The 26,607-nt window shown below is 48.0% G+C and overlaps 1 protein-coding gene across 1 annotated transcript in view; it reads left to right on the forward strand.

The window, feature by feature from the left end:
• The window catches only part of Fstl4 (follistatin like 4), a 424,479-nt gene that overhangs the window by 220,446 nt on the left and 177,426 nt on the right, over window positions 1-26,607 (forward strand). The window contains exon 4 of the mRNA XM_021213419.2: window positions 13,952-14,197. Coding sequence (XP_021069078.1) covers window positions 13,952-14,197 — 246 coding nt within the window. The remainder of the gene's footprint in view (window positions 1-13,951; window positions 14,198-26,607) is intronic.

The following is a 26,607-nucleotide window of genomic DNA, read 5'->3' on the forward strand; positions in this document are numbered from 1 at the left end:
CTCCCTCTGTAACCCAGGCTAGCCCTGGCTCCCTCTGTAACCCAGGCTATCCCTGACTCCCTCTGTAACCCAGGCTATCCCTGACTTCCTCTGTAATCCAGGCTATCCCTGGCTCCCTCTGTAACCCAGGCTATCCCTGACTTCCTCTGTAATCCAGGCTGCTCTTGATCTGTCACTCTTCCCACCTCAGCTTCCCACACAGCTAGGATTACAGACTATACCACCAGGCCTGGCTAATTTCAGTATTTCCCATCACTCTCTTTGGTCTGTAAGTATATATAATCAGCAGCCGGTAGTAACTGTTCATTGCCTTCCTTTTTTAAACATTAAGGTTAATTCATTTTTCTATCTTAGCTATTTCCTTTTTCAATAATGATGGTGATAATAATGATGTCTGTCTGACTCCCAATTTTAACTGGAAACTCTGATGGTCTACTTACAGGGACATTTTTAAAGGGTTTTTTTCCTACTCCTTTTTACTTAACAATTTCACGTTGAAGGACTGGTTTGGTTTTTTTTTGTTTTTTGTTTTTTGTTTTTTGTTCTGGGTAAGATGGTTTGGGATACTGTTTTTTTGTTTGTTTGGTTTGGTTTGGCTTTTTTGTTGTTGTTGGTTTTTTTTGGTTTTTGTTTTGTTTTGTTTTTTAGATATTTTCTTTGTTTACATTTCAAATGCTATCCCGAAAGTTCCCTATACCCTCCCCCCACCCCTGCTCCCCTACCCACCCACTCCCACTTCNTGGCCCTGACGTTCCCCTGTACTGGGTCATATAAAGTTTGTAAGACCAAGGGGCCTCTCTTCCCAGTGATGGCCGATTAGGCCATCTTCTGCTACATATGTAGCTAGAGAGACGAGCTCAGGGGGTACTGGTTAGTTCATATTGTTGTTCCACCTACAGGGTTGCAGCCCCCTTTAGCTCCTTGGGTACTTTCTCTAGCTCCTCCATTGGGGACCCTGTGTTCCATTAAATAGCTGACTGTGAGCATCCACTTCTGTGTTTGCCAGGCACTGGCATAGCCTCACAAGAGGCCGCCATATCAGGGTCCCTTCCGCAGAATCTTGCTGGAATGTGCAATAGTATCTGGGATTGGTGGCTGATGATGGGATGGATCTCCGGGTGGGGTAGTCTCTGGATAGTCCATCCTTTCATCTTAGCTCTAAATTTTGTCTCTGTATCTATATCCTTTCATGGGTATTTTGTTCCCTATTCTAAGGAGGAATGAAGTATCCACACGATGGTCTTCCTTCTTGGTTTTCTTGTGTTTTGCAAAATGTATCTTGGGTATTCTAAGTTTCTGGACTAATATCCACTTATTAGTGAGTGCATATCTAGTGACTTCTTTTGTGATTGGGTTACCTCACTAAGGATGATATCCTCCAGATCCATCCATTTGCCTAAGAATTTCATAAATTCATTGTTTTTAATAGCTGAGTAGTACTCCATTGTGTAAATGTACCACAGTTTCTGTATCCATTCCTCTATTGAGGGACATCTGGGTTGTTTCCACTGCTTGTGGACGTTGTACATCGTGGTGCGGAGCCTAGTGCGCACCACGATGTACAACGTCCACAAGCAGTGGCGGTTATCATGTAGAAGAATGAGAATTGATCCATTCTTATCTTCTTGTACAAAGCTCAAGTCTAAGTGGATCAAAGACCTCCACATAAAACCAGAGACACTGAAATTGATAGAGGAGAAAGTGGGGAAAAGCCTCGAAGGTATGGGCACAGGGAAAAAATTTCTNAAACAGAANAGCAATGACTTGTGCTATAAAATCAAGAATTGACAAATGGGACCTCATAAAATTGCAAAGCTTCTGTAAGGCAAAAGACACTGTCAACAAGACAAAAGGGCCACCAACAGAAGGACTGGTGTGTATGTGTGTGTGTGTGTGTGTGTTGGCCGCATGTAAGTGCACTATGTGTGTGCAGTACCCAAGTAGACCAGAAGAGAGCACCTAGAGCTGGAGTTAGGGACATCTGTGAGCCACTATGTGGGTGCTGGGAACAGAACCAGGGTCCTCTCAAGAGCAGCCAGTGCCTTTTAAGGCTGGGCCATCCCTGAAGCACCTGGGACTGATGTATTTTTCAGATTTCCTTTATTTCCCTTTTGTTCTGGGTCATTCTAGATATATAGTCTCTACTTGATGTTGGAAGCCATTAATTTGAGTCTCAATAGTAATAATTCTCTTCCTAAAATAATCTGATTATCCTCTTTGGTTAAAATGCCCATTTTAAGAAAACCTTAGATTTTCATGGAATTTGAGTTTTTATGTCATTGTTTGAGTTAGCCTTCTGGAAGCCTCAAATCTCCCCCTTCCTCCTCACTCTAGCAGCAAGACCTCCTGTCATGTACAGTTATTCTCCATGCCTGAGCTTTGGGATGAAGTTCAGACCTTAATGCAATGCAGCACCTGGTAGATGATCACTGATGGTGTGAGCCTGTTGTGAAGACAGCGTGTTTGCTGGTCCTTGTGGAGGCAATAAAGGAGGCCATGTCCCCATGGGCTCTTCTGGCTTTGTGAGGAGCAGACCCAGCGAGTCACTCAGCTCACCTGCCAGAGGTCTCATCTCCACTGGTCCTAGTGTCAAGTTCCCCTTCTGTCACTGTGATAAAACATCCTGACAAGCAGGGAAGAAAGGGCTTGTTCACGCTTACAATTCCGGGTCATAGTCCATCATTTCGGGGAAGTCGATATAGGTTGGCAAGTCCTATCACATCCACGTCCAAGAGCAGAGAGCAATGAGTGTATGTGTGTGGTGCTCAGCTTTCTCTGCTGTTCTATAGTCCAGGGCCTAAGCCAGGAAGTGGTGGCAACAGCTGTTAGCCTTGATCTTCCCACATCAATGTAGTGCAAGCCAAGGCAAGCAGGATCGTCCCCACAAACATGCTCACAAGCCAGCCAGAGCTGGGTAAGCCCTCGATGAAACCCTCTTCCCAGATGAATTCTGGGAGGTGTCAGGCTGACCATTAACACTCACCATCATGCCTGGAATCTAATACTATTACTAATCTTTGTCGTGTTACCCAATGTTATTCAATAAATATTTTTATGGCCGATTGCCCCACTGAGATAGAGGGAAGGGTATCTGAGGAGAAAGTGCCACCCTAACAGAAAATAGTCTTTTGTATATAAGCTAATATTCAACTTTTGTTATTAACTATGTATTTAGGTGTATGAGTGACTTGCCAGCATATATGTCTGAGCACCATGTGTGTGAGTAGCAGAGGCCAGAAAAGGACACTGGATCTCCTGGGACTGTAGCTAGAGACTATTATGAGCCATCCTGTGGATCCTGGAGAACAGATCCTATTGGAGAGAAGCCAATGGTGCCAGTGCTCTTAACCACTGAGCATCTCTTCTTTGTTTTTCTCTCTTGCCAATGCTAAAGTTACCATGAAACAGAGAATTTGTCTCACAGGTCAAGCACATAGGCCATCAGGACAGGGCAACAGGACATGGAGGCAGCTGGTCACATTGTGTGCCCAACCAAGAAGCAGGGAGCTAAATATTTGCACTCAGCTTGCTTTCTCCTTTTTAGAGAGTCTAGGGAATGGCGCCACCTTTTGTGGGCAGATCTTCCCACTTCAATTAACCTAACCAACTCACCTCCCCCCATAGGCATGCCCAGATGCTACTTTAAGCTAGATAGGCCCTCACAGGTGTGCCCAAAGGCTTGCCTCTTAAAAGGGATTCCAGATCTTTTCACACCATGTTGTCATCTTGATGCATCCATGACAAGTGATCTAATCAAGACAAAGGGCTGATCTGGAGAATTCTCTGTTTAGCTCTGCTCCCCATTTTTAATAGGGTTATTTAGTTCTATAGAGTCTAACTTCTTGAATTCTTTGTATATATTGGATATTAGCCCTCTATCAGGTGTAAGATTGGTAAAGATACTCTTAGGTAATGTCTGTCTTTGACACTGAGGTGTGTTTCCTGTATGCAGCAAAATGCTGGGTCCTGTTTACGTATCCAGTCTGTTAGTCTATGTCTTTTTATTGGGGAATTGAGTCCATGTTAAGAGATGTTAAGGAATAGTGATTGTTGCTTCCTGTTATTTTTGATGTTATTTTTATGTTTGTGTAGCTATCTTCTTTTGGGTTTGTTGAAAGATTACTTTCTTGCCTTTTCTAGGGTGTAGTTTCCCTCCTTGTGTTGGTGTTTTCCATCTATTTTCCTTTGTAAGGCTGGCTTTGTGGAAAGATATTGTGTAAATTTGGTTTAGTCATGGAATGTCCTGATTTCTCCATCTATGGTAATTGAGATTTTTGCTGGGTATAGTAGCCTGGGCTGGCATTTGTATTCTCTTAGGGTCTTAGAGTCTGTATGACATCTACCTGGGTTCTTCTAGCTTTCATAGTCTTTGGTGAGAAGTCTGGTGTAATTCTGATAGGTCTGCCTTTATGTTACTTGACGTTCTTCTCTTACTGCTTTTAATATTTTTTTTGTTTTGTGCATTTGGTGTTTCAACTATTATGTGACAGGAGGAATTTCTTTTCTGGTCCAGTCTATTTGGAGTTTTGTAGGCTTCTTGTATGTTCATGGGCATCTCTTTCTTTAGGTTAGGGAAGTTTTATTCTATAATTTTGTTGAGGATATTTACTGGCCCTTTGAGTTCGGAATCTTCATTCTTTTCTATAATTATTATCCTTCAGTTTGATCTTCTCATTGTATTGTGGATTTCCTGGGTGTTTTGGGTTAGGAGCATTTTGCATTTTCTTTGACTATTGTGTCAGTGTTTTCTATGGTATCTTCTGCACCTGAGATTCTCTCTTCTATCTCTTGTATTCTGTTGGTGATGCTTGCATCTATGACTCCTGATCTCTTTCCTAGGTTTTCTAACACCAAGGTTATCTACCTTTGTGATTTCTTTATTGTTTCTATTTCCATTTTTAGATCCTGGATGGTTTTGTTCAATCCCTTCACCTATTTGATTGTGTTTTCCTGTAATTCTTTAAGGGAGTTTTGTGTTTCCTCTTCTACTTGTTTACCTGTGTTCTCCTATATTTCCTTAAAGGAGTTATTTATGTCCTCCTTAAAGTTCTCTATCCTTTTCATGAGATGTGATTTTTAAATCAGAGTCTAATTTTTCTGGTGTGTTGGAGTATCCAGGGCTCACTGAACTGAGAGAACTGGGTTCTGATCATGCCAGGTAACCTTGGTTTCTGTTGCTTAGGTTCTTGCCCTTGCCTCTTGCCATTTGCTTATCTCTTGTGTTAGCTGGTCTTGGTGTCTCTGACTGTGGCTTGTCCCTCCTGCAAGCCTGTGTGTCAGTACTCCTGGGAGACCAGTTCTCTCCTGGAGGTATTTGGGTATGGAGAGCTATGGCACAGGGTCAGCACCGGGGTGCAGAAAGAAACTGGAAGGATCCTGTCCCCAGCTGTTCTTTGGTCCCTATGTCCTGATGGCTCTGGGCATGTGCCTCTTGGACCAGGAATTGGGGCAGAAGTGGTTGGTGGTCTTACTTGTGCTCACAGGTGTATCAGCACTCCTGGGAGACCAGCTCTCTCTTGGAGGTATTTTGGTATGGAGAGCTGTGGCACAGGGTCAGCTCCAGGGAGCAGACAGAAACAGAAGAATCCTGTCCTGGACTGCTCCTTGGTTCCTGTGTCCTGAGGGCTCTGGGTGGTCTCTCAGAGCAGAAGTCACGGTCTTACCTGTGCTCATAGGCACATCTGCACTCCTGGGAAACCAGCTCTCTCCTGGTGGTATTTGGGTATAGAGCACGGTGGCACAGGATCAGCTCCGGGTGCAGATGGAAACCGGAGGGCTATCAGATTTATCTTTACCTGGCTTTTTGTTTTGTTTTGTTTTGTTTTCCAACTGACTCTGCCAGCCCCTGTGCCTAGTTTTGAATAGTTGAGGATTGGAGCCTGGGTCTAGCTGACACTACAGAGACCTCATGTTGGGCCCTGGCGCTCACTCTGAGGACTGTAGACACCAATTGGCTGCCTCAGGCCCTGCTCCAGGACCTGCTGTTGGGGAACACAGATTCCCCAATTTTATGGCAAAGAGCCAGAAAGAAACCTAGGACAGAACCCAGGAGCTCCTTTAATGCTTGGGGAAAGTTCTAGAAATCATGAAGACAGAATTTTCATTGTCCTCCCACACTGCAGAGGGGAAGAAGCCATTCATTACAATCATTAAAAAGGGTGAGGAAGGAGGATGTAAGCTTTGAACTGACTGCACAATGGGCAGATCTGAGGAAGAGAAGTAGAGAAGGTGGCTACCCTGCCCAAGGCACTGGGTTCCATCTCCAGCACAATGCAACTAATTAACTAAAATAAACAATAGGAATGATTACTTTTTAAGTGATGGAGTCCAGGATGTCTCAGTCAGTAAGTGCTTTCCTGGAAAACAGGAGACCTGAGTTTGATCCCCAGAACCCACTTTTAAAAGCCAGGCAGAATGAGGAAGGGGACAGAGGCAAATCCCTTGTATATTCCAAGTTTGGTAAGAGACCCTATCTCAAAAAAGGTGAACAGAACCAGAACATGAGCCAAGGTTGTCCTGTGGCCACCACCCACACACATGGGACACACACTGGCACACACATGTATGCATGCACGCACGCACACACGCATGTACCCACGCTCCCACGCCGATGCCCTGGCCCCTGCAAGGCTGCCTTGGACAGTGAGTTGGGAGAGCCTGATGAGACCCACAGAGCTTGCCCTCCAATCAATCAACTCCAGTCCCTCTGTCCTGACTGCTTGTGATTTCAGCCCTGCCCAGTTTGGAAGCTGGACAGAGTAGCCATGCTCCCACCAAATCCCAGGGTAACTGCAGGGGAAGTGCTCTACGGGGAATCGGGAAAGCTGTTTCCAGTCTGCCTTCTCAGCCCAGTCAATACTTTCAATATAAGCATGTTCACTTCCCTTAAGGCCGGCCTCCCGAAGCCAGTCACCGGCGACCGCACTGTGCCCATGGGTCCTTGAGTCTGACAAGTCCCGGGGCTCCTTCACTTCCAGCTGCTTGTTCTTCCTATTGTTGGCTCAGAAGGCCCCATCTCTGCTGCTTATCAATCTCCTCTGGTGGATGATCTCACTCAGCCCTCTCAGCATCTCCTAAGGACCAGATAGATGCTGTTTATAATTTTAACTAAGAGAGACAAGGCCCTTTTCTTGGATCACATGGCTACTACCAAGCACCAAAGGAACACAGGCCTGGTAAATAAAGGTTCAAGTGCGTGGTTCCTTGAAGGTAGCTGAGGGAAACTCTAAGGCCCGAGACAAGTTCTGACAGGGCTCAGTGGTATTGTACATCCATGGTGCCTGGGCCTCTGGCTCTGCCCCATCCCCTGTCCCCTAAACCCCCAACCCCCCATCCATAGTACCTCTCCAAAGACCAATTTCTCTAAAGCCAAGCTTAGTGATCAGAGCCCCACGGCCCTCCTCCTTTTTTTGGAGTCTCATTGTGAGGTTGGGGCTAACACACAGTTTGGGAAGGATAAGAGCCCTGGACCGGCTTCCTGGGAATAAGACAAGGCCTCATCGTGTCACCCTGGTGCCTTGTTTAATAGGCCTACATAAGCCAGAGCCCTGGCCTAAGCGAGAGGTCTCTGTTCAGCTCAACGCTTACCATTCCTCAGCAGCCTGGACTGTGAGGTTACGTGGGAACTTAAACATTGACTCCAGTAATGAATGATACAAGTGATTCATCCCAGTGAGAAAGAAAAGCATGGAGGTCCCAGTGTCCTCGGCCTATGTAGGTCATGCACTGGCAGTAAACCTTGTCCAGCTACCTCATTTCTGCCTCCCTCCTCCTGTGTGCATTTGACATCCCTAGTTCCCCAGTCTCTTCCTCGTGAATAAGACGTGACACGGCTGGGGAGATGGCTCAGTAGGGAAAATGCTTGCCAGGCAAGCCTGGGGTCCCAAGTTCATCCATGTGCAAAGCCAGGCACTGGCACATGTGTGAACCAGGAGGATCCTGGACTGACGGACTGAACCAGAATAGCCTAATTATCAATACCCCCAGTCCCAGTGAGAGAGACCCTGTCTTAAGGGGGGCGGGGAGACTGGGGCTGGAGAGATGGCACAGTGGCTTCAAGCAGTCACTGCTGTTGAAAAGAACCCTGGGTTTGGTTCCCAACACCCACATCAGGTAGCTCAGAATTGCTTGTAACTTGAATTCCAGGGGATCCAATGCCCTCTAGCCTTTACTGGCATCTGCATTACGTGGTGTGTATAACTTATGCAAGTGTTCATGCACTCGCATAAATAAAAATAAGTAAGTACTTCTTTAAAAACAAAACATTCAAAGGAATGACACCTATAACCCCTGAGATTGACCTCTGGCTTCCACTTATGAATTTGTGTACTCGTATGTAGACGTGCGTGTGTGCATATGTACACACACACACAACCAATGCATACATGATCGAGCATACCACCCAGCCTCCCATAGCGATCATGAACTCTCATGGACTTTATGCCAGCAGAAGCTGGAGGCCGCTGTTGTGCTAAGCTAGAGTTTGCAACAGATGGCAGGCAAGATTCCTGAGGTTCTTGGTGCTGTGCGTGCTCCTGTATCTTCTGTTTCCAACTCACTCATCCCTTTGGGCTCAGCAGTGAGTGGTTTCTTCAGAGCATCTCTGTGACCTCACAGGGTGCATATGAAGTTGTAGGATCTCATCCCGGGGTCTTTTGTGTAAGCCCTGATGGTAGTCAGGAGTCATGCGGCTCTATCTGAAAGATAGAACAGCCACTTCCGAGACAAGTGGAGGGAAAGGCAGGGCCACCGTCTGTACCAAGCAGGAGAAGAATTCTAGACACAGAGACACAACACTGGGGAAAACATGTCAGCTAGCAGTCCACATCCTGGGTGGAAAAGTGAGTGGGTCTCCCCTCATCTTAGACTCTCTCCTCTTGCATAATAGAATACCATAGGCTGGGTTGATTATAAACAAAAGAAATCTGTGTGGTCTTGTTTTGGGAGGCTGAAAAAAAAAATCCAAGAGCATGGACTCTGCACTGCTTCATGATAGGATGGACAGGAAGGCGGGAGAGGGCAGAGGATATGCCGAGATGAATTGACCAGGAACCTACCTGGGTGACCACCTCACTACTATGGTGGAACTCACGCAATTGTGACGGTCATGGTTGATCTTCTCTGCCACCTTGACTGGGTTTAGAACCCTTTCTGTAAGGGTGTTTCCAGAAAGGTTTAGGCAAGGAGGGAAGACCTACACTGAATACGACACTGTCCTAGGGGCTGGGGCCCCAGCCTAGATGAGAGCGAGCTGAGCGCCAGCATCCATCAGTCTCTGCTTCCTGAGCGTGGGTGTGGTGTGACCAGCTGCCTCACGTTCCTGCTGCTGTGATGGACTGCGCCATCAAACTGTGGGCCAAAGAAAAGCTTTCCTTCTGTGAGTCTCATCTTGCTGAGGACCATGGAGCAGAGTTTGGAAGCAAAGTAACCCACTGGGTTCTCATGCACACAGTGCTTCGAGGAAGCCACACTCAATGTTACAGGTGCTATCCTGGAACTCACCCACCTTGAGCAGCCTCCCATGGGGGCTCAGGCTAGTACTGAGTCGCACCTTGTAGAGCCAAGCTCAGAGCTTCTGGCCACCAGGTCTGTAACACTGATCTAGAGTCCTCTCTGAGTGACAGCACCAACCAGTACAATAGATTTGTGGCTCCACCACCATCCCTTGATGTATCAGGTCCCATGTCTACCCATGTTCGGTAAATTTAATTAGTGCTGAAAAGCAGCTTATTTGGCAAGATGATCAGTTTTTAACCTGGGTAAACGACTTCCTTTATGACTATAAATTAGGCATGTGCGATCTTTTTCACGCATCACGGTTGTCCTCATAAACACTGGAGGCAGTTGCTGGGAGTCTCACTCCGTTACCTTTCCCATTACTGTTTTATCATCGTCCCGGTAGGAGTGGGGAAGTCATTCTGCTTTAATGACAGGAAAGATGTGGCGATGAGGGGCTGGTTTAATGAGGAAACTACCTCATGGTCAGCATCTCCATCCATGCTTGTGCCTGCCTAGGCAAGCTCCGCCCCCCCACCCCACCCCCCATACATGGGGCCTGCTGTCCGAAGCCTTGGTGAGGGACACGCTTGGGGCTTTAAAGCTCCTTCCATCTTAATTGCGAATAATTAGGAATCAAATATTTGCCGTAGTTGATTTCCACAGCAGAGAGAGAAGGTGAGCAGTCTTGTTGTCGTCCACGGCCACCGGCTGGCACAGGTGTTTTCTTAACCGTGACCTCCTCAGAGCACAGTTTACGAAAAGCCACCTGCAAGCTAGTCAGTGTGAGCATTTTATGTGGAGAATTGAACCGTGGTGGTTAATACAATCTGGCCTTTCAGAGAAGAGGGCCAGGTAGAGGAGGTGGCCTCTGAAGTTCCCTCTTTCTCTCTAGGGGTCTCTTTTGACTGAAGAAGGAACCTCCAGGAATATGTGTATCTCCGAGTCCCAACCTTGCTTCAGATCCTTCCACCCCCTTCCTGCCCCCCTTAAGAGAGGCAGGCAAAGATGGACCCCCAAATGATCACTACATGGAACGACACCCCCCCCACTCTCCCCATGCCAGCCTCTGACCTGGCATTGGAACATCGGCAATTAAAATCGTTGTGTTCCTTATAACCTGAGTGTTCTTGTGGCTGCAGAAGGACAGCTGTCCAGCCCCTGTGGAGCCCCCTGAAGCTGGCACCTGGGCACACGGTCTAGGGAAGGAGCACAGGCTGACTCTAAGAAGGGCCCTCCAGGGTAAACCAGACCTGGGAGGCACTGGGGGAGAACAGAGGGGTCACAGCTGGAGTCTGAGAAGCCAGAGACTTGAGCTGTTTCTTTCCTAATGGGCCCGCTGTCAGCTCTGCTTTGCTGGCACAGGGAAGTTTATAGAAACAGTATCTAGTGGTAAGGCTCCACTTCCTTGCCCTATCTCAGAAAAGAAACAAAAGCTGATTGTTTCAGCACTGCGTTAGTTTCTTCCAGTAGCTGCCAGCACTTTCCAGAGTGGCCCATTTCCCAACAACCCAGGAGAATGCTGCTAATCAAACACAACCAGAAGCCCTAGGCACGGAGGATGGGGGGCGCAGGATGGGCTTGGAGGAGGTAGAAGGGGTGGGGGTGGGGGGTTCCAGCCCAGAGCTCCTCTGCTAAGAGCCTGCTCTCTGCACCCTTCCCTTCCCGGGAACTCCTCAGCCTCCACGGAAAAGCTGCTGGGGTAGGAAGGGTAGCTTTGGAGTGGAGGGAGCCTTTGCGGTGATGTGGGGACAGTCAGCCAAGTGGATAAAGGAGATTTTCGCACCCCGCACGGGTTTTGCCCTTTTATGCTGCAGAGATATGTTGACCTTCGAGTTTATTATGATGCAAGAAAAAAAAAGTCGATATTTCTTAACTTGCCAAGGTTAGGGGAATTTAAATGAGTTATTGAATTAAGTAGTTAATCTTCCCATAACTGATTTTTTTTTTCCCTTTCAAATCTATGTTGATGAAAAGCAGACTTAACCCAAAACAGGAAAAGAAGGATTCTTGTTTTATTCCCTTAAACGTGTTTGTCCTGGGGAGAAGAACCTGGGCCTGAAGGTTCAGTGTTGACAGCCAGAACCATTTTGTCTTGCATAGCAGATGGGAGACGGGTTGGTTGGTTGGTCGGTCGGTCGGTCAGTCAGTCCGTCTTACTTGCTTTTTTGTTTGGTTTTGGTTCTGGTTTTGGCACATGTTATGTAGTCCAGGCTAGTCTCAAACTTAGTATGTAACCAAGGCTAGCCTTGGACTTCCCATCCTCTTGCATCAGCCTTCCAGATGTTGAGGATACAGTGTGTATGGCTGTAACAAGCATGGAAGACAACTGTGTAACAACATATCACAAATATTCCCATAGCTGCAAATGCTATATCTACATTGTAATTATTTGAACTTTTGGTTCTTAAAAAAAAATAATAATAATCCCAGCATGCCATATGTTGTCATTAATGGCACCAGGTATCCCATAGCTCCCTGGACTCCTCTCCTACAGTAGAATATTAGTTTATGCTCTGGGTGCACTTCTCTCTTACCAGTGATATAAACCATCCCCCAGCTGCCTGCCTCTGGGTCTAAGCTCTGGGCACCACTGTCCAAAGATCCTTGTGGGTATGTGTCAGATACAGGGGACATACTCAAGCAGTATGACAACTGCCAATTACAGGCTTCTATCCCCAGATAAAGATCATACTATACAAGACTGGTCAAGGGTGGGAGGAGGATGCTGGTGGCCCTGTTGATGCCCTCCCCACCCCCTCCTTACTACACTTCCCCTTAGACTCTGCAGGAGCTTCCCAGAGTAGACATAACCCTCCTTAATTCTTCTGTTCAGCTCTCTCAATTTCCAGCAACTATACTATTGTCTGACATTGGACTGAAAAGTAGCTCTTAGGCTCCCATAGCTCCTTCCTGACCTGGCTGTCTTAATTACTTTTAAACTGCTGTGTAAGACACCATGGCCAAAGAGAGCCATTGAAGAATGTGTTAGGGGCTTACAGTTCAGAGGGTGAGTCCATGACCATCATGGCGGAAAACATGGCAGCAGGCAGGCAGGCAGGCATGGCACTGGAGCAGTAGCTGAGCTCACATCTGATCTACAAGCTCAGGGCAGAGAGAGGGGCAGAGTTCATTTGGAATGGCATGAGCCCACCTCCAGTGATGCACCTCCTTCAACAAGGCCACACCCCCAATCCTTCCCAAACAGTTCCACCACTTGCAGACCAAGCATTGAAACACATGAGCCTATGACGGCTGCTCTCGTGGAAGCCACCACACTGGCCTTATTTATATCATGGCTTTGTTACTTCCATCTCCAACCAGAATGAACATGTCAGAGAGAAGCAGAGTTGCATCTTCTTCGTCATTGGAACCTGTCAGAGACCTAGTGCACGGCTGACTGCGAGTCATCACTTAAAGAAAATGATGGGTGTGGTGGCCCATGGATGCAGTGCCAGCACTTGGGAGGTGGAAACAGGAAAACCAAGAATTTGCAGCCAGTCTGATTTGTATGAGATACTGTCTCAGCAGAAAGAAAAACCAAAGGAAAAGGAATAAGAGGATAAAAGAAGAAAGTGAAGGCAGAGCTACTGGATGGAACACAGGGTCCCCAATGGAGGAACTAGAGAAAGTACCCAAGTACCTGAAGGGGGCTGCAACCCTGTAGGTGGAACAACAACAGGAACTAACCAGTACCCCCTGGGTTTGTGTTTCTAGCTGCATATGTAGCAGAAGATGACCTAATCGGCCATCAGTGGGAATAGAGGCTCCTTGGTCTTCCAAACTCTATATGACCTAGCACAAGGCAAGGCCTGGGCCAAGTAGTGGGAGTGGGTGGGTAGGGGAACAGAGGTGGGGGGAGGGGTATGGGAAACTTTCGGGATAGCATTTGAAATGTAAATAAAGAAAATAATAATAAAAAAGGAAAAAAAAAGAGCAAAAAAAAAAAAAAAAAGAAAGTGAAGGCAGAAGAAGGGATGGGAGAAGAAACCAGTTTCATGGTGCTCTTGATGCAGTTCTAGTCTGTGGAGTGGTCTCAGGGCATAGGAAGTCCTCTGGTCTTAGGCACCTCTAAGTGAGCATAGGACTAGGTGTTTTCATTTATCCCACTGAGAGCAAGGAGAAGTAAGCCCATGAAAGCAAGTGTTCCCCAAGGGCCCTCCCACAGGTTCAGGGGTGCGCCGGTGCTGTGTCTGAGATGTGCAGAGTAATCTCATAAAAACACTATCTCTATACAGCAAGGCAACCCTTTTGATTCCTCTGACTACTTCTTGGAGGAACAGGGACTCCATGTTCCCAGAGGCCCCACACTCCACCTTGGGTCACCTCAGCCTCACAAGAAGTTAAGGCCCGTGGGCTTCTACTGTTCCTGACCTAAAAGAGCAACATAGACTGTTTGCACCTCTGTTCTCCAGCCCTGCGCTAACCCTCTGTTTGTGTTTGTGTGCATCCACAGGTCTCCCCAGCCCTGGGCTGTCAGCGTCCTGTGGGAAGAAAGTCTGCAGCCACGGGAGCAGGTGCTTGCTCAATAGGACGACAGGGCAGCCCTCGTGCCAGTGTCTGGAGGTGTGCAGGCCCCGCTACATGCCCGTGTGCGGCTCCGACGGGAGGCTCTACGGGAACCACTGTGAGCTTCGCCGTGCAGCCTGCCTGCTGGGCAAGCGAATTGTCAGGGTACACAGCAAGGACTGCTTCCTCAAAGGTAGGAAGAGGGCCCCTTGCCTGTGCTTCAGAGTTCTGTGGTGGGTCTTCTGATACTCTTGTGACCAGTGACAACAGTGCTGGGTGCACAGGTCTTGGGTATAGAGGTTAGTAAAGAGAAGAGTTGGTACATTAAGCCAGTAGCAGCAGGGACCTCTCAGTGATATATACTAAGTCTGAGTCCTACTCCGGAGATTTCCACCCTCGCCCACCCTTAGAACAGGAACCCTCAACAGATACAGGCACTATTAGGTACCAGGTGATAAGGTACAACCCAAGTCTCCACACAGCGTGTGTCCTTGCAAAGTAGCAACAGAGACCACAAGTATCCCTCTTGAAAGAGTTCCATGAGTCAGGAAGTTACACTGTGCGTTTAAAATGACCAGGTGATGCTAACAGAGTGGTCCCCAGCTAGCGGGGGAGCATCGCATGCTTTGCCGTTTCAAAGAAGCTCTGGACAAGGTCAGCGGAGACAGTAGTAGAACACACCTATGGAGACAGAGACCAAAGGACTCACTGTGCATGGATGGAGGTTAGGTGGGAAGAAAGGGGCTAGACCGTAAGAGCTGCAGAGAGGAGTTCTGTTTTATGGATTAATGTTTTCTCAGCACCCAGCACAGTGCAGTGCAAAGATGCTCAGAGGCTCACGGATGCACGTGATATAAAGGCTAGAGGCCAGAATGCTGGTCCCTATGTGAATTTGGCTTCGGTGAGGAGTGTGTGCCGTGCCCTGCAGAGATGGATGCTTGTGAGCATGAGGGAAGCAGCTGTGAGTGCCTCAAGTGTCCTGTGCTATAGAAACAGGACATGGCAGTTGGACAGACCTAGCTGAGCTAGAGGATGCCGGAGGTGAAGGGCGGCCTCGGATCCGGCTGTGTCTGGGATCTGTTTTGGCTATAGTAAGGAAGGGAAGAGAGAGGTGTGTGTGTTTGAAGTGCTGGCCACCGAGGGCTCCTAAGCTGCTCCCTGTGACATGCACATGTGCCACAGAGTGCACGCCTGGGTCGGAAGGTCACCCCAATCTAAGTGGAAACACCCAGGTACGTGAGTCTCCACCCCCTCCGCCAGGAGCCGCCAGCACCCTGGTAACAAAGAGGCTGTTCTGGGCTAGCCATGGTGGCGTGGGCTCTGGGAAGGTGCACTTAAGCCTGTGACACTTTCATCACCTTGGTCATGACGCTAATGTTGAGGTGCTTCAAAATCATGAGGTGCATTATGCAAATGAGACAACAAGGAGCTGAGGACGGATGCCCGGAAACGCTGCCCAGCTCTCGCCCCGACGCTTCCCCGGCAACCGAGCGCACTAAAACACTTGACCAGTTGCTCCAGCTTTATTGGCCGTGTTGAATTTTATAGACTGATGTTCCATTCTCTGGTTTCCAATATCCCCCAAATTGCATCTTTCTGAAGGTTTTTTATTTCCTCATCGGAGTGTGCAGAGCCTCCCCTGACATCGGTTATTCAAACAGCATTTCTCATTTCACACGAGGGGAAGAACAACGGCCACAAAACCTGCCGCAGTGAGGGATGACGAGGGCAGTCTCTAGCTGGGCTCCGTGTTGATTGAATTTATGCACTGAATCTTCCTAATGCAGTGTATCACCAGTTCTGTGAACCTCCCCCCTTTCCCCTCCCCCCAGTGCAGAGCTGTTCCCCTTCAGATCCCCCTGACAGTGAGCAATTGTCTCCACACGTCCCAAAATACCAGGTTACCTCTGGGCTCTGGTATGTCTCGGCTGTGTGGCCCTGGGTACCTCTCTGTACGTCTCTGTCCTCTCCTTCAGCTGTAACATGGGCCTGGTGGCCACCACTGCTTGTTCTGGCTGTGAAAATAAGGGAGATACACAAAGATCATGAGGCATGACTTCTGGCCCACTCTACTGATATGAACTGTCATTGCTTCTTCTCAGCTAATATGGTCACAGGCTGAGAGCACAGAGATGCCCAACCTGAAGGGAACACAGAGGTAGGAACAGAGGCTCTGCCTAGAGGGTTCCTGGGGACCTCTCAGAGCCCAGATAGCTTAATGGCAAATCGAGACGGCTGTAGGAGATTGTGTGTACCAAGCCCTGATGCTTGCACACTGTGTCTACCCAGAACCAGGACTTCTTCTCTACCCCTGATCCTTATGTCTGCACTTCCTGGAAATCCTTTTAACACCTATGGCTAGGAGTGAGCCAGGCATGGCAGGCACAGTCTCCTAGGATTCCTCTAGAGTTCTCAACTGTGGGTCATGACCTCTTGGGGCGGGCATCAAATGACCATTTCACAGGGGTCACCTAAGACCATTGGAAAACACAGATATTTATATTACAGTTCATAACAGTAGCAAAATTTACAGTTATGACGTAGCATCAAAAATAATTTTATGGTTGAGGTCACTACAATCTGAGGAACTGTATTAAAGGGCCACAGCAAGGGGAAGCTTAAGAACCACTGCTATAGGATGTATCCTGGACTCAGGCACTGATTAACAGGGACTCATAGGGTGGACGGCACATCAGCTCTAAGCAAGGAACTTCCCCCAGAGCCTTGGTTCCAATAGGAAGCCAATGGCAGAAGTTGGTTAGGACTGAGGGGGTGGGGGCTGAGGAGAGAGGAGTGAAGGACCACATTGTCTGCTGTCCCTACCTCACAGTGGCAGCAATCTGTTTAATACCAGCCTGAGCGCCATGGGTGACAATTTGTCATTCATTACAAATTTCCACAAAGTTACTCACATGGGAAACTTGAAAACACTTTTGCCCGTGAAAACACAATTTCTAAAATCAACCGTTTTCTGTTCTCTGGGAGAACCCATGAGAGAACAGTGTACTCTGTAGGAGTTTATCTGCCCCAGAAGCCACCGATACATGGTCTCTCATATGGGCCAGAGGATCAAGAGGAAGAGCTGTGACAGATGACACGGGACCACGGCACTGTGTCTAGAGCCCCTGCAGGGAAGGCTTCTGCCCAGTGCAGACTGGGGACACAGCCCTCGCCACATGATAAGAGAGAGGAGTCAGAGCCCCCTGCTCATAAGAAACTTCTGCTATCAATCAGCCTCAGTTGCTATGGTGACAGTATTCTTTGTGACTGCTAAATAAAATACAGTATCATTTAGGAATCATTGGCCTGTGTGAAAAATCAGACTAAATCCAAACTCTGGCTGGCTTCTACTCAAGTTTGTAGCTCTAACCCCAGGCCTCCTGGGCCAGAAGCCGAGCATCTCTTGTTCAAACTTAGGAGCAATGAGAAATCTGGGAAAGACTTTTGGGGGGGGGGATGTGCTTTTTCCTCAACTGTGAATACCACCAAGGTCATACAGCCAGATGCTAGATGGGCCACGCTGCCTGGCTTCAGACAGAGCTTGTGTTTGAAGGCACCTTGTCACAGTGTGTTCTTCTGTGCACAGTAGCTACCAATTTAAAAGGTACTTTTTCTGACTTGGTTTTGAAGTCACACTCCGTCTCCTACAAGCTTGCCCTCTAAGCAATCCCTCAACAAACTAGGGTTGGGTTATATGACTGATATGAAGGCATATTTGGGCAGGTTTCAAAACAAGCCATGAAATCATGGAAGCTAAGCGGGTGGCTAGAGCCTGCCCATTCTCAGCCTCCTCGGCCTGCAGAGCATTTGCAGATGTTCTTTAGATTGCCCACGATCCTGCATGCTTCCAGGCTAGTGACAGCCAAGAAAATAATCTACATTTACATTTTTTAAAAAATGAGTAGACCACACACTCACTGGGCTTTTCTATCCTTCAAATATTAATGTTCTAAAAGTATGTGTACGTGTGTGTGTGTGTGTGTGTGTGTGTGTGTGTGTGTGTATCTGTGTCTGTGGGCAAGAGGCCAGAATGATGGTTTCAGATCCTATGGAACTAGAGTTATAGGCACTTGTGGTCCTCCAGATGTGGACACTGAAAACTGGATGCCCATCTTCTGCAAGAGCAGCAAGTGCTCTTCACTGCTGAGCCACCTCTCCAGCACCCTAGCTTTCTGTTTTTCCTTAAGGGTTGGCAGACAGTCATAGGAATTCAACTCCTTGTCCACGTGTCAGGAAAGTAAATCTTGCTGCCAGAGAACCTTCTTTCTCTCTCTCTCCCTCTTTCTTCTCATCGCACTGTTGTTATCATTATGTTGTTGTTGTTGCTGCTGCTGTTGCTGTTGTTGTTGCTGCTGCTGTTGCTGTTGTTGTTGTTGTTGTTATTGCTTCTGAGCTACTTGCATCTTGGTGCCTTCAGAACTTAGGCTCCACACCTTCCCAGGGCTATCACTATACTTCTATAAATCTCGCCTGCCCTTCCAAGGGAAGTTACTCCCATCACAAGAGACCTTAGTCAGCAGGACGGATGTGTGAGATCTTGCTGCAGAGCTGTGGGAGAATGGGGCGTGGTGTAACTCCACCAGAGGAGCAGCTTCGTAGCTTGAAAGTCCTCTAACAAGGAAGCACTGAGGCCCACGGAAGTAAAGGGAGGCCCGGGCTTTCGGGGCCAAGTGCGTTGCTATACCTCCTCGGAGTAGGCCACTGAGGCTGGCCTCATTTGTAAAGTGGGTATAATAGCAGACATTCTTTCATGCCATGGGATGTTGTGAGAATGACATGAGTGGAATCGAGGGCCTCTGGATGGTGGCGATGTTATTGCAGACAGCAAGATACTATCAAGGAGCAAGGCCAACAGGCTGTAGAGTCCATTCTCTATTTTCATGGCCATGAGTCGTGAGCATCAGCTTGGCTGCATTGAGAGATGCCTAGGGGATTGGTAAAGTGCTTCACTCAGTATGTCTGTGAGGGTGTTCTACTGATTGTATCAGGAGCTAGACAGAGTGGTGCAGGCTCATCACCTAGCACTGAGGTGCTGAGGGCAGGCTGAGGCAGAGATGGCACAAATTCAAGGTGAACCTGAGCCACATGGTGGAGTAGGGAGAAAGACAGACAGACAGACAGACAGACAGAGACTAGAGTGGAATTGTGAGGGTTTAGGGGTTCTGACATTAATGCCTTGGTCTATGAAACAGTAGCATTTTTTTGAGGTGTAACAGAAGGAAAAGAGCCAGGTCATAGGGTGTGTCAGCAAACATGAGGTAAAGAACCTTTCACACCACACTCTCCCACTACCATAGCATCCTACCCAGATGCATGAGACTACATGACTATGGCCTGAATCCCCTAGAGACATGAGCCAAAGTCAACCATTTGTCCCTTTCAGTTGTCCTCTCAAGTACTCATGGTCACAGCTGTCAAGCTAGAGGAGACAAGGTGGGTCCTACCTGTTTCTTTAGGAAGTGACTGGAGTTGGATCTCTTCCAAATGGCTCCTTCTGTGAAGAGCGCTGAGTTTCCCAGGTTCCCTAGCTGGTTAGCAAGAGACACTGATAACCAGCAAGGAAGCAATTCCTGGAGTGCCCAGAAGGGATTGGAGATGTGTTGGTAGAACCAGAGAAGGCCATTCAATTGTCAAATGTGAAGGAGTGAGAGGCTCCATAAGCATGCTTGGCAGAGGAGGCCCTAGGAGGCAGGTCAAGAAAAGACAGCGGGGATGCCAGGTAGAAACCATGGGGAAGGTTTCAAGGGGCACAGAAAGGATCAAATTTCTAAAATTTGGATCCCAGAGGGAAGTAGAGTTCAGATAAGGGCCAAGCAGAGCAGGGTGAACTCAAACTGATGCTGTACGAGGAAGAGGGGGTAACTGTTGCATCGAAGGCCAGCTCCAGGCCCTAGCATCCGTTCAATCTCAGCCTACAGCCTCTCTCACCAAACACCAAGACCTCCAGGATATGTAGGAATCGGTGAGCAATCTTTAGTGTGGGGGACTCCTCCCACTCCATAGATCTGACCAGCATCAATGTACACAATTAGAGATCAGCTGAACTGAAAATTTACCCACACCCCAGCACAAACACACACCCCACTACAGCCTCCCCAGGGTGCATTTTTTCCACTTGTAGAATCTGCTTCCAGAATAGAAAAAAAAAAATGACTTCAAACAAACGTGTGTGTTCTTTGACTATTTTCCCTTGGGTTTCAGCAAGCAATGTCTTGGTCTGAGTCCCCTGAAAATGTGCAAGAACACTATCAGTTCAGCACGTGTGGTGTGCTCCACACAACAGCTGCATCCTGAATGAATTAATTACAACCCAGTAATTAAAAATTGCTAATAAGTTATTGAGCTGAGAAAGTCTCGCACCGCATTGATTTCATGCACAGAAACAAGCTTCGGTCTCTGCACCTCCCACCTCCGCCATTGTCCCCCGCTGTCTTCAGCACGTCTTCTGCTTGTTTCTTCACCCCACCCCTGCTTCTCTCTAACTTCCTCGGTGTGTCTGCCTTTGGCAGGCTCACTTTCCAATCGTAGAGTCAAAGGAAAAGCCTTCATTTCAGACTCTCTTCATGTAAGCTTTCTCCATCCCGGTCTACCTCAGCCATTGAATTACGCAAGCTCACCTACACAGGGCCATGGGGATGGCTCGGTGTTGAAGGGCTCTTGTGGCACAACCAGGGGGACCTGAGTTCAGGTTCCAGCACGAACGTAATAGGCTGGGGATGTTATCGAGGTTCCCTGGGACCCCAGAGCTGTCGGGGCCTGATGATCACTGGATCTTGTTGAGAACCAGCCTATTCAATAGAGACTTGCCCTAAAGAAGTAAGGTAGAGAGAGATTGGGGGGGGCAGTTACCCAACACTCTCCACTGGCCTCTGTACTTGTGTTCACACACATATAGGAGGGAGGGAGGGAGGGAGGGAGGGAGGGAGAGAGAGAGAGAGAGAGAGAGAGAGAGAGAGAGAAGATAGATGATTGGTAGATATGACATGATATATGATGTGATTTGATATGGTATGGTATGATATGCTATGGTATGATATGGCATGTTATGGTATGATGTAACACGTGACATGATATGGGATGGTATAATAATGGGATGGGATGGTGTAATTGATATGATATGATATGATTCCTACAGGACCAGGGCTTTCCTGTGTGGACTTCAAGCTAGCTAGCATGCCCAGAGAAGTTCTATAAAGCACCAGGTCACCTCCATGAAAAGTTCTTGTTAGTGCCTAGCCCCCTTTCATGCTGAACGTCCTTACAAATGTAGGTGTCTGCTTTATTTTTCTCCGCCTACCTCATTGGAGAGATTCTACTAATTTTTTGACTGAATCCACACATTAGTGACTCTGCAACATACAGTCCCTTGGAGTGACAGAACAGGAACCCCTTAGAAGACCTCAGCAAAGACTAGACAGATCCATGAGGAGGAGCCTGCTTGAAGGCTGTGTGGGTTCTCTGGGACAGGAGGATTGTATTATGCCTTGCATCTGGAAAGCCCCAGATAGGCTCATGGTTTACAACTTTGTGCCCCAGTGCCTTTGAGGACAAAGGTTTAAGGAGGAATTGTTAGAAGGTGGGACTCAGCTAGAGGTGGGTCACTAGGGACAGAGCTGGAAGAATAGACCCAGCCCCTGGATCCTGTCCTGCTTTTGATTCCTGTTCTGCCATAATGTGAACCCCGATCATATGTTCCCATCACCATGAACTTCATCATGCCTCCCCCTCCAGTGATAAACTGAACACACAAACACACACACACACACACACACACACACACACCACATTGATGAGCCAAGACAAATCTTTCCCCTATAAGTCCTATAAGTTCATCTTATAAAATGTTCTGTCACAACAAACAGAACTTTTAGAGGGCCACCAAAACATTGAGGGGAGGAGGAGGAAGGAGAGGAACAATGAAGGGACAGACAGGCAGACAGATATGGAGCCCCTACTTACAACCAACTGCCTGGGGGAAAGACTTTGGAAAGAGAAGTGGCCTTGGCTCTGGCAGCTCGGGGCCTTTCAGAGCTGGAGCTGGTGCTGAAAGCTGGAGTGAGCTTCCAGATGATCACTCCAAGTCAAATGTCAAATTACTAGAGCAAGAAGTTGTTGATTTGGGACTTCCTTGAGGCTCCCCCTACTGTGTCTTCAATTAAGATCAAGGCCCCTGTGTGGCAGCCACTAAATGACACTGCATACCCAATCTCTGTGCTCGAGCAGTTTATCTAATTATGTGCGTGACAAACTCAGCAGCTGTCAGAGCAACCACAGCACAAATGTGTTGACTCTGTATGCCCGCCACCCACCGCAGAGCGTGTCTGCTTACTTGGGCCACAGGGCAGAACTTCCTCACCCTCCTATAGATGGGCATCACTTTAGGTCTTCTGCTTCCTGGAGACTTGAGGAGCCAGAGGGCCCTTGGTGTGGGACGGAAGTTGAGCAAGAAGGCCTGACGGCTCCTGCTCTTTGTGCCCTTCCCTCCAGTCTCCGGGGTGAGATAAGTGTCCGGCCCTTCTGCCTACTTTTCAGCTCCGGGAAAGCAATGTTTAGACCATCTTTCCTTCTCTAAGGAGAAAAGGATCCCAGTAACTGAAATAAATAAGCTTCATGCGGTGACCGGAGGAGGAAGCACAGCAGGGGACAATCAGCAGAGTCCCTGCTGGAGCGAGCTCTGCTGCAATGACCACACCACAGGGAATAACCAAATATGGAGTCTGCAACCCAGACAGCTCCCTACCAACCCAGAGCTGAGGCGGTGCCACCCAAGTCAACAGATCTACTGTACTGTCCTGCAAAATCTTGTGTTCAATCCTCTTCCAGATTCCAGGTGCCGCAGGAGAGCCCGGTCTAGGACACAGGGGTTTCTGAGGTGGAAAGGGAGGAGCCCTTCCCAGCATCTGCTAGTGGTAGGCATCATCTGTCCTCAGAGCCCCACCCTCTGCTCTTCTTCACCTGCTCCATTCTGCTCCAGCGCATCCTCTCCACTCGCTAACGGAGGCAATCGGAGTGGAAATGGCTTTCAAAAAAAACCTCGTGCTAAACGAAGGAGGCAAAATCACTTGATTTGCAGGTAATTAAAACAGCCAGACGCAGTGAACTCTGGCCACATCCTTTTGTAAGCCGGCATCTCTGAGCTGTGTATTTCTCTGTGTAGCTAGGAAGGAGGGCTCCTCCATGGACCTGTCAGTCATCTCTCTTTAGCGATCTTCCTAGGGAAGCTTCCATTTCTCCTTCTACCTCTTGTACTCCATCTACCAACACTTCTTAAGACAGCTAAGATGAGGCCCAAACTTCTGGTCCTCAGTGGTCCAGCAGACACTTCTGGGGTGTAGGTCAGTACCTCCCTCCCTCACCCTGCCTCACTGAGCTAGCACTCACCGGCCCACATTATCTCTGTCTCCTTCTTCCTTCCCTCCCTTCGTAACCTTCCCCTTCTTCTCACACATCCATGTTTCCATCTGTCTTTCAGATGTCGCACAGTTCACTCCAATTCAGTGACAAGGTCCGTATTTCCTTTGATATGTAACAAACCCAAGGTCTTTGTTGAGGGCATTGGCAGAGATCTTGAAGCCTATGTAGCTCTGCTAACTCCTTCTGACAACGTGGTGAAGCTCACACAGACCCAGGTTTCTTTGCTCCCCCATAGCTTTTCCAGTGCCATAAGAAACCCTAGAAGCCAAGCCATGATGTTCTGATGGCAGAAACTTCATAGATAGATAGATAGATAGATAGATAGATAGATAGATAGATAGATAGATAGATGGAGGTCAAAATGGAAGGGACAAGGAAGAGGTACAGGGTCACAAAAGGAAAAATACTTTTACCAAAGATATCTCAAAGGGAACACAGGGGTGGAGAAAATACCAGGAAGGATCAAGGACCCATCATCCTTTTCATGCAGATAGTGGGCTTGTTGGTTTTCCTTTCTGTCCATGCAGAGGGAGTTTCATTTGTTCTGTTTCGGTACCAAGAGTAATCATCATCACCATCACCATCATCATCATCACCATCATCCCTACAGACTTACCTGCAGGCCAATCTGATGGAAGCAGTTCCTCAGCTGAGGCTCTCTCATCCCTGACTCTAGTTCCTGTCGAGTTGACAGAAAACCTAATCTGCACAAGAGTAAAAGGAAACTGTGCTCAGCGGCGTGGTTCAGAAGGAAACTGTGCTCAGCGGCGTGGTTCAGAAGACCTGTCACTTAAGCCAGGGGAAGAGCAAGCATGTTTGCGGGAATTACCCCAAGAAACAAAAGCACATTTTAGACAACAACTGGATTCTGCTGTCGGCTCAAGTAACCACGAACTCGGAGAAGAGATGAGAGATGGGATTACCACTTGGTCTAGTGATTGTCAAAATCAATAGAAGCAGGAGAGAGGACGGGAAAGATCTGAAGTAGAACTCCAGGAACGGACATTCCTTATACGTGTAAGCTGAAAGGAGCCAGGTTAGCCATGAGAAGGAAAGGGGATGTTTATTCCCATGTTGGAGAATATGAAGAGATATTCTTCCCAAAGAGAGTAGAGTAAACCTCTCCCTAAATATAATACATAGGAAACAAGAGTCAGATTGAGGAACAGTGTAACAGAGAATGGTAGCCATGGAGAACAGACATGGAAGGGTTAACACATTGGTGGCGAGCTGTCACAGAGCCCAGCGCAAACCGCAGGGACACAGCAAGAGAGACTGGAGAAGACATCTGGTTCTGTGTCCCAGGGTCTTGGTGGCCCTAGTGGGCCTCCTTGCCAAGGGCCAACATTAACAACAGTGCATCCATAAAAAGCGCCTGCGGGGTTCTGAGTGATGAGATTCTAGTCTAAGAGTTCTGCACTCAACAGATGGTGGTCATGTGTGGAAATGGCAGAGTGGATGTTCACATGGACAAAGTTTCTGAGTGTGCCACACCTGCATGGTCCTTCCTGGGACCAGGGAACAGAAGCAGGAACCGCAACAATTTAGATACAACCCAGAGAGTGAGTGAGTGTGTGTGTGTGTGTGTGTGAGAGAGAGAGAGAGAGAGGGGGGGGGCAGAGACAGACAGACAGACAGACAGACAGACAGCACGTGTGTGAACCACATGGATGCAGTACCTGTGGAGGCCAGAAGAGGGTGTTGCACCCCCCCCCATATTTAGATCTTCTGGAAGGGTGAGTAGCTTTTCTCTGTAAAATATTAGCTACCTTCCCAACTTCAGCCTCTTTGCCGGGGTGGGCCCCCCCCCCCCCCCCGGAGCTGGAGTTATATGGATCTGTGACCCCCTCTGTGTGGATGCTGAAAACCAAACCTAGGTCATCTGCGAGAGCAGCAGTGCTCTTAACTGCAGAGCTTTACCCACTCACACCCCAGAGAATCTGACAGATAGAAAGCCACGGTATTCAAGACTTAAGGGGAGCATATAACTGCCAAATATGAGAAGCTGTCGAAATAATTATTCCAAATACAATTAACCAAAAGTTCAAAGGGAAAAGTATGAAGCTAAGTGTACTTAGTACCCATCACTCACTGTGCCAGTTGGTGTTTTGTCAGCTTGAGAACAAGCTGGGGTCATCTGAAACAAGGGACCCTCAACTGAGAAAATGCCTCCATCAGATTGGCTTCGAGGCATTTTCTTTATTAATGAATGATGTGGGACAGCTCAACCCACTGTGAGTGGTTCCAGGGCAGTGAGGTTCTATGAGAAAGTAGACCAAGCAAGCCATGGGGAGCAAGCCAGTAAGAAGCACTCCATGGCCTCTGCTTCAGTTCCTGCCTCCAGGTTCCTACTTTGAGTTCCTGCCCTGACTTCCCTTCATGGTGAACCATTAGCTGCCAGATGTAATGAACCCTTTCCTCCCCAAGCTGCTTTTGGTTGTAATGTCTATCATAGCAATAGGACACAAATGAAGACACTTGCTTATGGGAATTTCAACCGGTTATACACAATATTTTTAGACAAGGTCTTGCTATGTAACCCAGGCTGGCCTCACTTCATTCCTTCTGATATAGCCTCTTAAGTGCTGAGGTAACTTGTGTGGGCCACCAGACTAGGACAGATCATACACAAATTCTTCTTGGGTAAGAAAGCTAGGTGGTCTGCATAAGTCCAAGGAAACAAGTTTCCATTTCCTTTGTCGCAGTAACCCAGAATGAACCTAGTGTTGGCTCTAAACGAGCATCACTGGTTATCCCCAGTTGCATTCAGGAAACCCTGCCCCCTAGCCTTTGCTGGTGTGTCCAGGCAGCTCAGGTAGGCTTAGCCTCTGACTGGGGGTTTTCTCCACAAAGATGAGGCCCCCCATCATCCATCTTGGATGCTCCCCAGGCAACATGCTGAGGTTTATAGTAACATGGAAGAAAACCTCACTCTGACCCACAGCTTCCTCTGGCAATTTGATTAGATTTAAAATCACCTAGGAGACACACCTCTGGGTGTCTGCAGGGGCTCCTACAGATGTTCAACTGGGCAAAGAAGACCTGCCTTGGATGTGAGCAGCATCCACGTAGAAGGTCCTAAGCCAAATAAAAGAAGGAGAAAGAAAAGACAAGCTGAACACCAGTCTCTCTCTCTCTCTCTCTCTCTCTCTCTCTCTCTCTCTCTCTCTCTCTCTCTGTGTGTGTGTG

The sequence above is a fragment of the Mus pahari genome, chromosome 14, assembly GCF_900095145.1.
Source record: "Mus pahari chromosome 14, PAHARI_EIJ_v1.1, whole genome shotgun sequence".
Classification (NCBI taxonomy): domain Eukaryota; kingdom Metazoa; phylum Chordata; class Mammalia; order Rodentia; family Muridae; genus Mus; species Mus pahari.